This window comes from Colius striatus, chromosome 2, assembly GCF_028858725.1.
Source record: "Colius striatus isolate bColStr4 chromosome 2, bColStr4.1.hap1, whole genome shotgun sequence".
Lineage (NCBI taxonomy): Eukaryota > Metazoa > Chordata > Aves > Coliiformes > Coliidae > Colius > Colius striatus.
The window spans coordinates 70,188,024-70,200,720 of record NC_084760.1 but is presented as its reverse complement, the minus strand read 5'-3'; the positions used below and the strand labels follow the sequence as shown (position 1 = coordinate 70,200,720).

Genomic DNA, 12,697 nt, shown 5'->3' with positions numbered 1-12,697 from the left:
ATTTTTTAGTCTCTGCTTTCAAAGTATATGATGAAAAAGTTTTTTTGGTTTAGTAGATTGCTGGAGGAAGTCTAGAATAGAGGGGAATACATGTATGTACATTTGTAAGTGATCAGTTTCTTCCTATATATCTCTCAAGGTAAAATAGACTTGGTTTTCTTTGATTTATTTTTTAAAATTCTGGTGAATTTTTTTAAATGTTTCATTTAGTGTGAAGTATTTTTGCTGTTTCTCTGATGGTTTTGTGAATGATGAGTAATGCATACCACTGTCTAATTATTTTGATAGTTTTCTTGATGTAACAGGCAAGCACAAAAAGTGCAAAAAACTGTGCTGGTAGCACAGATAACAGTGTTAGCAGTGAGCTCATCTTAGAGAAATGGGGATATCTTGACCAGCTAACAGGTCTATTAATTTAGTATGCTTTGTATACAATAAGTGGCTCATTTCATTGCTGCCATCACGTGTGTGTATATATATATATGTGTGTATATATATATGTATTAACATTGCTTGGAGAAAGCAACAGCGAAAAAGCATTGTCAAGCTGAAGAAACCATTATCTTTGGGATTCTCATCAAAGGAATGATTGCTTTTAGAAAAAAATGTTTAGGGTGCTTTTGTGTTGGGGAAATTCTGGTTTTTTTTGATCTTGTAGCTAGTTACCTAGACAGCTTGATTTCCATGGAAAATGCCACTCTTCTCAGTTTAAGTTCTTTGACAATGCCTATTTCTACTGTTCTTCTACAGTGCCATAGCAAAAAGAGTGCATACCCATTTTTTTAGTCTGTAGGTTTTGCAGATGCATCCTCACTGTAAGCATTCTCATAAACTTATCAAAAAATATTGTATAATTAGTGTAGTTCATATTAGACTTGTTAAAAAAGATGAATAATAAATCTTGCAATGGAAAAAAAATGAGAGATCATTGGGTCTAAAAGTTAAAGCAGCTAGAAATAGGAAATAGTCTTTTAAAAAAGAAACTGATCAATTTTCAGTGGAATCTGAAGTAAATTAAAATATTTTATTGTAGTTATATTGAACCTGGGATGTGATAATTTTCTGGTGGTTTGTGTGTGTGGTGTATGTGCTTGTGTGTATGTGTGTATGTTTCTGTTTTGTTTTTGTTCAACTCTCAGGAAGAGGTTTAAACATGAAGGCAAAACTTTCAAACCTTAGCATGGCTAACTATGAAGCAAAGCTGCTTTTTTTTGCTTTTTTTTTCCTTTTTGTGCCTCCATCTAGACCTGTCACATAATTTAAAGAAAAATGGAAGATACAGTTTAACCACAGGAGAGCTAATAGTGTGGGGGAAAAAAAAAAAAAAAAACAACAACCCTGATGAATTTTGTTTCCGCAGCACGATATTATCAAAGATTTAAGAAACAAATTTGCCAGCCTCGGCGAGAACTCTCTGGTAACAGCATAAATGTCTGTGTTGGTTTGCTTTTGAGTTAAAGGTTTCTTTTTCATTCATTTGAACATATTTCTCTTTTTTACCTCTTCTTTTTTAATTTATTATTCATACTCTCTATTTAGCAAGCCTTCATTTTTTAAACCTCTTCCATCTTCCAATGTCTTTTTTCCGTAAATTGGATGGAAAGTTTATGGCAGCAAAGCTGTCATTCTGGCTACTTCTGCTGCAGCTCTTTCTGCTTTTAGGTCATACATGTTTTGGGCGTTGTGTTTTTGGACATGATACTAACCAATTGTGTCATGATCCTTTTGAATAAGCTTTTTACCACGCCATCTGACGGACTCACTGTCATAGGGCTCTATGCAACTTCCATTTTGCAACTTATACTGCTTAGTCGTCCTCAATTTTCTAGCAAACTTCAATTAACTTGGTGAAAGTTCAGACTCATCTGGAATTGACTGTGCCTTTATGTTTGCTTGTTGTGTTCTTCTTTATGTTTTCAGTAGTACTTTAAATTATAAAGAACAAACTTCACCATTGCTCAAGCAACGCCATGCAGTATTGTTTGTTGCCGCTAGAGAATGCAAAATATAAAAGCACAGTGTATTCTATCAAATATTCTGTTGGTAGCGTGGGCATTTTTATGGTAATATAATGATATGTTTTGGAAAAAAATCCAAGATGCTTTTGTTACTCTGGTATTCATCAACAACTTGCAACTCAAGAACCACATACTGAGCAGTATGAAGTTATGGTCACATTATAGAAGATTACTAAGAGTATCAACTGTTGCACAAAAACATGGCACAAAAGTGCAAGCTTGATAGATGCAGTACATGGGCTTTTAACTAACCTATGAATTTACAATTGACAAGACCGTTTTCAGATAAACTGCTAAAAGTATATTAAAGAAAAATACCAAGGGGAGGATATTACTTGAACATGTTCATATCAGTTCAGTAGCATTGTAGGTATTAAAATGGTCCATGATGTTGTCATAGAGCCCATATACTAAGAGAAATCCAAAAGCTGTTGGAGAACTGATAGTAACTGAAGTCCTCATCTTAAATGACTGGATTTTTATTCAGGAAAAAGAAATGGAAAAGCAAAAACTTCTGTATCAACAAGCCAGACTGCATGACCGGGGTGCTGCTGAGATGGTTCTGCAGACAATCAGTGCTAGCAAAGGTAATGTTGTATTGTGTAGATAACACATTAAACCCTATTTCTCATTATTTTAATTCTTACCAAGCAAAACCTGCAGATGTTTAGCCCTAAACTTTTCTTTCAAATCACACCCAAAGTTTCAAAAATTATTGACATCTAATCCAGAAAAATGTAATGAATAGTTCTCATGAGGTTATTGTTGCTTTTGTTAGTAGCAGTCGTAATCGTAGTAGTTTTTCTACTGATGATTGAGAGGAAGAGTGAATATAGTCATAGTGTGCAATGACAAAAAGCCCTCAAATTCTGGGATGTGTGCAGTTCTGTACAGGTGTAGACTTTGGTCCTTCTCCCCCTAGTATCTACTTTATTGGTGTGTTTCAATAAAACTTTTCAAAAGTGTAAATTATGCTTTTGTCCCTTAGACACCATCTTACTTTAAGGTTTGATGCTTTCACTGCCTGTTCTGTGATTTGTTTCTATGGCAGAAACATTTAAAAACATCCTGTTGACAAATTTCACTTGCCCTAACTAAATGCTTTGAATTACTGTCATTTTCTGAAGAAACAGGGAAAAAATATCTAGACTGGCATGCAAAGGAGACACATTGTTAAACTTGAAAGCTAGCTTAAAATTGTGCATCCAGCCTTAAATCAACTCTTGGATGCCCTAGTGTACAAAACATGATTTATATTCATTTAGCTCAATTCTTTCTGTCTTATACCTTGCTTCTTTTGTGTGTTGTTTATACATTTCACTATGTCTGTAGGCATTCAGGGAGATATGAAGGCCAACTAGAGAACATGAAAGAAAAATAGCTCTGTTTTACAAGAGAAACAAAAAGACCTCTACTGATAAATTACAATTTCAGTCACTATGTGGATAAGTTAATAGAACAGTCTTATTTTTATGTATGATCTAAAAGTACATTGTACAATAATTTTAAGGTGAGATGGGACCAATGGTTGCAGCTACTCTAAAACTAGGAATTGCCATATTAAATGGAGGAAATTCTACTGTTCAACAGGTAAGGTACTAATTTATTTTCTCCCATTCTTTATGCCATGATCATTATTACTGTAGTAGTGCATGATGTAATGTGATTGTTTGTCAAATGCTGTTTATACTTTTACACTCATTCCCAGAAGAAAATAGTGTAAAGAAGTGCCTTGTTTGCTAGATATATATTTCTTATTTGTATACATATAATTAATCTAAAGAATGCAAAATTAAAAGAATCTTGTTTGACACTGGAAGAAGGAAGTTTTATCTTAAATCATTAGCTTCTAGAGGAATTCTGTGGGAGGGATGGATTTCTTGGGAGATTACCACTGCCCTGTAGACCCATTCTTCACCTAAAAAAAAAGTTACAAAACTTCAGATGTTCTTAGCTTATGTCATGGAGCATCTTGGTGATAAAAGCAGAGGAATCAAACTTAATTTACTAATCTATAGTTGTGAGCAGTGGACAAATCTGATATGTTAACTATGTTCTGTGTTGTTGAAGAGAAGTGACTGGTACAGAGTACATTCGGTGTTCTGTACTATTTGAACATTTCTGGGTTGAGAAGGCCTCATACTTACCGTTACTTCATTGCTATAGGACAATCTGAAGAATATAGACAACTGGGAATGGTCAAGGTCTCAAGTTAAGCAACCACTGAAACAGCTGAATACAGCCAAAAATAATGTTCTTTTCAGGGCCTGTCATTACTAGGAATTGATCAGAACGACCACAAATTGTGCAGAAAATATCTGCTTAAACCATTACCAGTTCTTTGTGATGTCATGAAATTAAATTACTTATGAAAAGAATGACATTCCTACACAGTTATTTAATCTGACTTTGTAATACTACAATCTAGATTTTTTTTTTATTATTTGATTTTGTTTTCAGTAATCAGAATGTAGGAAGCAGTTGTTTTGCAATAACATTTACAATAACACTAGTAGTGTTAGTGTAATTACATAATATATAACAAAAAAGCATTAATAATACAGGTAAAATTGCTATTTTTTTAGTTGTCTTATTTCTAACTGTTTTCTCTGGAATTATCCTCACCTTTCCAATTTTTCTTTAGGTCCTAAGATCAAGTCTTCACTCTCCTTTAGGAAGAATTGTATGGGTGGGGGGAGAGACAAAGAAGTGGTTTTGAAAAGTCATCATCATCATCCTTTGCAGTTTTTTGCTTTTATTAGTATGGTTATTGATGGAGGTGTTCTTTTTCTGTGATCATGGGTCTATTGGGTGTTGTGCTGTCTGCTTATTGTGGCATCATAGAACCATTGCAGTTGGAAAAGACCTTTAAGATCATCAAGTCCAACCAATAACCTCACACTGTCAGGCCCATCACTAAACTAAACTGTATCCATCAGCACATCAGCACATGCATGTTTTGAATATCTACAGGGATGATGACTTCACCACCTCCCTGGGCAGCCCATTCCAATCCCTAATAACCCTCTTGGTGAAAAAGTTCTTCCTAATGTCCAATCTAAATCTCTCCTGCCATAACTTGAGCCCATTATGATCTCTTTCAATTTGGAGGTTGCTCATTATCCACTTTTCCTATTATTTTTGTTATTTGCAAAAAGTTTGACCTCATTCCCAATGTAAGTTCTTGTAGTATTCCTACTGAGACTGATCTTTGAGTATTGTGATTTTTATTCACAACTAGGACTCTGGTGTCATATTGTATCTTCACTCAACAACACATTACATTTTAGAATCAAAGTTTACAGAATAATTTCCTGTTCTTGCAATCTATGATCAGACATGTATTACACATTACAATAAAGCTAAACCAATTTTTTAAAATACTCACATGACTACTAACATGTTGCAGCTAAAATAATCTAAACCAAACTGAGGTTTTGTCAAGCCCAATCTGATGCTAAAATGGTAGTGCCAATCCAAATTTGTGACCTAGTAGGGGCAAGATTGTATTTATATTAAACACTAAGTTCTGCTGAATGAATTGACTTTAGTTACTATCTGTATTTTCCATGTTTTAGGAAGGAATATATAAAATGGATGAACTTTTCTCTAAAGGACATGAGCATTTCATGTTCAGGTTTTTTTGATACCTGGATTTTTCTCTGCAAGGCTCTTTTATTTAATTTTAACACAGAGAATCACAGAATTATAGGGATTGGAAGGGAACTCTAAAGATCATCTAATCCAATGCCTCTGCTAAAGCAAGTCCACCTAGCTCAGGTCACATAGGAACACATCAGACATGTCAGCTGTGCAGTCCAGAGCTGGACACAGGACTCCAGATGAGGCCTCACCAGGGCAGAGTATAGGGGGAGAAGAACCTCCCTTGACCTGCTGGCCACACTGTTCTTGTTGCATCCCAGGATGCCATTGGCCTTCTTGGCCACAAGGGCACATTGCTGGCTCATGTTCAGTTTATTATCAATCAGGACTCCCAGGTCTCTCTCTGCAGAGCTAATCTCGCATAGGTCACCCCCAGCCTGTACTGGTGCATGAGGTTGTTCCTTCCCACATGCAGGACTCTGCACTTGTCCTTTTTGAACCTCGTGAAGTTCCTCTCTGCCCAACTCTCAAGCCAGTCGAGATCCCACTGAATGGCAGCACAACCTTCTGGTGAATCAGCCAGTCCTCCCAGTTTGGTGTCATCAGCCAACTTGCTGAGGGTACACTCTGTCCCCTCATCCAGGTCATTGATGAAGATGTTGAACAAGCCAGGCCCAGAACCCCACTAGCCACAGGCTTCCAACTTGACTCAGCTGCACTGATCACCACTCTGTGGGTTCTGTCATTCAGCCAGTTTTCTGTCCACCTCACCATCCACTCATCCAACTCACACTGCCTGAGCTTTCTGATGAGATTATTATGGGAGACGAGTGCTGAGGGAGCTGGCTGATATTATTGACAAACCACTCCATCATTTTCAGTCAATCATGGAGGACAGATGAGGTTTCTGAGCACTGGAATAAGGCCGGTGTCACTCTGGTTTTCAAAAAAGGCAAGGTCAGCTTCACCTCCATCCCTGGAAAGATGATGCAACAGCTCATCCTGGAAACTCTCTCTAAACACATGAAGGAAAAGATGGTTATCAGAGGGCCTCAGCACTGATTCACCAAGGGGAAATCCTGCTTGACCAACCTGATAGCCTTCTATGATTTTGTAATTGGCTGGCTAGATGAGGAGAGAGCAGTGGCTGTCATCTGCCTTTACTTTCGACACTAGCATCACTAGTAATCTAGAATCCATATAGTATTAGGTTAACTAGATGAACATATAGTATCTGTGTTCATTCTCTGTGTAAATTATTTTTGTTTACTTCAGAAAATGCTTGACTACCTCAAGGATAAAAAAGATGTGGGATTCTTTCAAAGCCTTGCTGGTCTTATGCAGTCCTGTAGGTAAGCAAATATCTTCTTTAATAATTTAGTATTTTGCATTTAGGTTTTTTTCCACAGAATTTATAGTTTTGTGAAGATCCTCTACCTACTTTTTACAAATGGCACCTGGGAACTGTAATGTGTTAGATTTGGAGTAGAAAACAAGGTAGTGCTTACAGTATGAAAATCTTGCATATGATATGCATCTATCTTGGCAGTAGAGCTCTCCTCACAGATATTTATGGCATTTGTGTCTACTTGGCATATGCCAGAAAACAACTCCAGATTTAGGAGCATCACTCTTAATAATAATAAAGATTTGGGGAAAATTCAACTTTGTTAGGAATATTGATAGAACATTTTAGAAGGCAAAAAAAGGAGTGGAATATTATGTTTTGACAAACTGTGGATTTACTGTGACTTTTTTGTCCATTCATACTTCTTGACAGTTCATATTGAACATAGATATATAAATGTTTATATTATAAATATATAATATTTAATGTCTTGAATATAATTCAGAAGAACAAACCATATTAGTAACTAGTGTATTAATGAACATAAAACATAAAACTAAAAGGGGCTTTCTAGGTCAAGTAGTTCAGTCTTTTGTTGTTATATCTGTTTTTAAGTTTCATTTTTAAATGCTTCTTGCCAGCAGAACTACTAATGTACTTTATAAACATTCATCTGACTTTCATATTCTTCCTTATGAACAAAAGTTACCTATGGCAAACTGACATGCTGAGCCATAAGAGGCAAAACTTTGCAGATTCACAAATAAAAATATAGAAGAGTGTACGTTCCTTAAATCTGGTTAGTTGAATACATATTCCCCTTCAGCAGCTTCAGGTTTTCAGAATGTGGAGGGAGAGAATCTAATGATGACATGGTGTCTTAATTGGACTTTGATGCTTGGGATGAGCTGGTCTATAATACAAAAGTCATTAATCTTGCTTCTTTCTTTATAAGCCCTAAAATGAGTACATCATAAACACATATGTTCCCTATTTTTGGTCAGTCATAAAGAACCAAATTCTGTTGTTGTTTGCAGGGCAAACACAGGTTACATCTTTAGAGCTTGAGTTTCTTAATCTTGTAGCAGACATATATGAGGCCACTGAAATGTATCTTCTTAGCACTAGTGTGATTATATACTTAAGTGAATCACAGAATCTTAAGGTTTGGGAGGTACATTGAAAAATCATCTAGTCCAACCCCCCTGCCAGAGCAGGACCACCTAGAGTAGGTCATACAGGAACTCATCCAGGTGGGTTTTGAACATCTCCAGAGAAGTAGACTCCACAACACATTTGGGCAGCCCATTCCAGTGCGCCATCACCCTTACAGGGAAGAAGTTTTCCCTTATGTTTCTTTGGAACCTCTTACGTTCCAGATTGTACTCATTGCCCCCTGTCCTATCATTGGACATCATTGAGAAGAGCCTGGCTCCATCCTTCTGGAAGTCAACAGGACATATTTGCAAACATGGATGAGGTCACCCCTCCGTCTCCCCTTCTCCAAGCTAAAGAGCCCCAGTTCCCTCAGTCTTTTATCATAAGGGAGATGCTCCATTCCATCATCTTTGTGGCCCTGCACTGAACTCTCTCCAGCAGCTCCCTGTCCTTGAACTGAGAGGCCCAAAACTAGACACAATATTACAGAAGTGGTCTCACGAGGGCAGAGTAGAGGAGGGGAGGAAACCTCTCTCACCCTACTAAGCTCACCCCTTCTAATACACCCCAAGGATGCCATTGGCCTTCTTGGCCACAAGGGCACAGTGCTGGCTCATGGCCATCCTGCTGTCTACCAGGACCCCCAGGTCTCTTTCCCCTACACTACTCTCTAAGAGTTCATTCCCCAACCTGTACTGCTACATGGGGTTATTCTTTCCCAGATGCAAGACTCTACACTTGCCCTTATTGAATTTCATTAGATTTCTCCTTGCCCAACTCTCCAGCCTGTCCAGGTCTCATTGAATGGCAGCACAGCCTTCTGGTGTGTCAGCCATTCCCCCCAGTTTAATATCATCAGCAAACTTGCTGACAGTGCCCTCTGTTCCCTCATCAAGGTCATTAATTAATATATTGAACAGTACTAGTCCCAGCACTGACCCCTGAGGGACTCCACTAGATACAGGCCTATAACTAAACCCTGCCCAATTGATCACAACTCTCTGCCTTCTTCGCTTCAACCGCGTAACAATCCGCCTCACTACCTGATCATCCAGCCCACACTTTCTCAGTTTTGCTGCCAGTTTTGTGGGACACCATGTCAAATACATTACTGAAATCAAGATAAAATGAAAGCACAAGTCTTTATCTTTCACAAAATGAAATATTACATATATTTAATTAATCACAGGAAAAATGTAATTTTTCTCATTGCAGTGTTCTTGACCTAAATGCATTTGAACGTCAGAACAAAGCAGAAGGCCTTGGCATGGTGACTGAAGAAGGATCAGGTACTATTGATTTAACAGAAATGAACCATGAACTTTTCTGTTTTTCATTTCTGCAGAAGCCAGCTGACTTTGAAAGAATTCTTTAAATCTATATGTAAAGGCTCAAGCTAAAATATAGTTCCTAATGTTGAGTTAATTTGCCTTCCTAGGCCCAAGCTTGTCAATAATAAATCACTAGTTGAGTTTCAAATTGGTCTCAGAGGATTCTTACCTCTTATCAAGGGTATTATAGGACACTTATTCTGAAGGAGTGAAGACATTACATGTAAAATTGAAAACAGATTCTAGTTACAAACAGCAGCGTTTGTGTATGTAAAAATTTTTGAAGTCCTAAGCAATTTAAACATAAAATGAATTCCTACCTGATTTCTGAAGTGAGTTTCTTAAACTAGATAATTTACTTAAACCATAAGTTAAATATGAGAGGTTGAAGGAACTATGTCTGCTATTTGGGAAAAAAGTCTACTGGGAAAAGTTTTTCTTTGAAAAAATGTTTATTATTTATCTTTGGAGAAATACTTTGAAATTTTTGCTTTGTTTTTTACTTTGACTTTCTACTTTCTGTGTTGTTAGTTCACTGTCAATTTCTTTCTTCTATCTGATAGTAGAAAGGGACTAGTCTACTAGTCCCTTACTGTGTTTCTGTGGAAACATTAAGTTCATTCCTATGTGACTTAATAGAGCTACCAAAGCACATTTTCTCCCTTTGTCTTCAGCATTTTTTACAATGCATTTTAATTTTAAATCCTACAGTCATCTAATCTTTTAACATGTTTTTATCTTAAAAACAAGGTAAAAAAGCTTGACTGTATAAACATTATTGCATTTTAGAGTTCATAATTCATACCTACAACACTCCATATCTCACTGTCTGTTGTGCCTTTAGCTCTTTTTTTGTGGCATGTTTCTTGAATATTCAACTGCTTATCTCAAACCAAAACCATTAGTTATTAAATTTGACCTAAAATCATCAAGACCAATCACAAATTCTGCTTCTCTGAAAGTGCTCCCAGAGTTTAAATTATAGATTATATCCTGCTAGACTTATATGAGTAAACAAAAAGTGAAACCATGTGAATCGAGTTTGGTCACGAGGTTGTGGATTGATCACTGATGCAGCTATCTGGCATAGAAGTATTTAGTCATTCCACATTTAACTGAAGCTTATTCCACACAATGTTTTCTCTTTTGGACAACATTTCTACTATGAAATAATTAAATTTGTTGTTTATAATGTTGGATTTTGAAATGGACTGTCAACATATCATCTAATTTTATTTTGACCTCTACCTGTGCTTCTATAAATGAGTGATTTTGCATGCAAGTATAAATAAATCTTTAAGCTCTGCATAATAAACTCTACCTATGTTAGAGTATTTTTTACTTCCTCATTTGAGGGATTTTTTTTGTTTTCTGTCTATTTGATCTTTCTCTTTGAGTACAGAACTAATTTTGCCAAAACTAATACTTACTATATTTTGTATTTGCTAAAAACAATTTCTCAAGCTTTTTTTTCTTTTTTCCCTATTTCTTTTTCTTTGAACTAATTATCCCATCCTCCCTTCCTCCGTCATCACTCATGAGCATGGTAATTATCAAAATAACTGTCTATTTTTTATTTTGCCTGCTCGTAGCTTTGTGGCAGTACCGTACAGCTCCTGAACAACCTTTGATTTTTTTGTTCCTGTAAGACTGTTAAACTAGTGGGTTTTTTTCTATTATTATTATTATTACAATTATGTATACCAAAGTTCTTGGGTTTTCTGTTAACTCTCCCCACTTTGTTTTTCCTTCCTTTCTCAGGATTTGCATAGTGACTGACACTAGACATAAGAGCAGCAAGATTTTTTAAGCTTTTTTTTTTCCCTGTTCTCTTTTATTTCTTTTCATTTTAGTGGGCCCAGTATTTGCAATGGATAAATGTTAAAAAAACAAAACAAAACAAAAAAAAGTATACCCATACATACACAAAGCCTTATGCTGTCCTCCTGTAATATTAATGTTGTGTATTGAATGTGACTTTATTGCTGCATTTATTTATGCAAGCACAGGAAATCAGTGGAAGATCCAGTGAGGATCTGAGGGTGGTTAGTAAGTAGAGGACTTGCCACTGGCTAGGTTTACCTAATGCAGCCAGGAGTTGATGCAAGAAAGAGGGGGTGCATAGATAATTTAGAAGAATCAATAATATTTACAGGTGGTTCTTCCTTGTTCTGAAAGCTACTTGACGTGTTAAGATTCCTATACCTCAAAGGTTCCTTAATTCAAATAAAGGAACAGCAGTTGCCATGAGATGTTCCTGTCCCCATGAAATGAGAATTTAAAATACAGTATGGCAGAAACAATAGGCTCAAACATCTTCTCATTAGCCAAATGTTGGAGATGAGAATGATCTGGATTTTTGTTTGTTTTCTCAGTGGTAATTTTTTATTTGACAGATTAACAAAATTCTGCATTTATGATCATGTGTTTTCATTTTCCTTGTTACTGAGCAGCAGCATGTCAACATAAGGTAGTCACATTATGTCAAAGCTTTCTTGACTCTAAGGGACGATATTTACTGAAAGCGCCCTTTTTAAAGTATTAATATCCAACTAATTGAAATTCAAGAAACCCAAACAAAATTAAGCCAAATAAAAAAAAGACTGTATTTTTCCTTTTCAGAGTTTTCAGAGTATTCTTAATGTTATATTGCCTTCCAATAACAAGAATTCTTTATATTATGAAGCATACCTTTTTCAACTCAATGAGAAGTAGTTTACATAAGAGCTGCACATGTACTGGTATTAATACCTGATAGCATTATGAAAGCCCAGCCAGTGTGTTTGTGGGGAAACTCCTGTTGTGAAGTTTCAAAGTATCCTAGATGTTATGGATACATACGATCATCAGTTTGTTTGCACTTCTATGAATAAACATCTGTAAATACTACAAAGGAAGTACCAAAGATGTGGAAATATTTTCTCTCATTCCTTTTTCTTTTAAGGTTGATGGCTACTCTGTTATTTACTCTTCAGTTAAAGATCATTTTATTAATTCCCAAGGGAATGACAGGAGGTAAAATGTGCACTGTAGCCTGTTTCTCATGTCACCTGAATCTGATGCAGAAGCATATTAATGAGCGATTCTCATTGAGTTTACAACATATAAGCCAGAAAGTATTCTTGACAAAGGCAAGACAAAACTGCTATTGACAATTGTGGGAATAGAGTAAACTTTTTCTAAAGGGCCGTGCTTATTTCTGGTCCCATGTCAACCTTGGAAATAGCTAGAAGGTCCTG

General features: G+C 36.2%; 1 protein-coding gene across 1 annotated transcript in view; it reads left to right on the top strand.

Annotated features, from left to right (window-relative positions):
• RYR2 (ryanodine receptor 2) overlaps positions 1-12,697 on the top strand; it is a 430,121-nt gene that overhangs the window by 374,057 nt on the left and 43,367 nt on the right. Inside the window, exons 80-83 of the mRNA XM_061991036.1 lie at positions 2,506-2,605; positions 3,529-3,608; positions 6,897-6,973; positions 9,343-9,416. Of these exons, the coding sequence (XP_061847020.1) occupies positions 2,506-2,605; positions 3,529-3,608; positions 6,897-6,973; positions 9,343-9,416 (331 nt within the window). The remainder of the gene's footprint in view (positions 1-2,505; positions 2,606-3,528; positions 3,609-6,896; positions 6,974-9,342; positions 9,417-12,697) is intronic.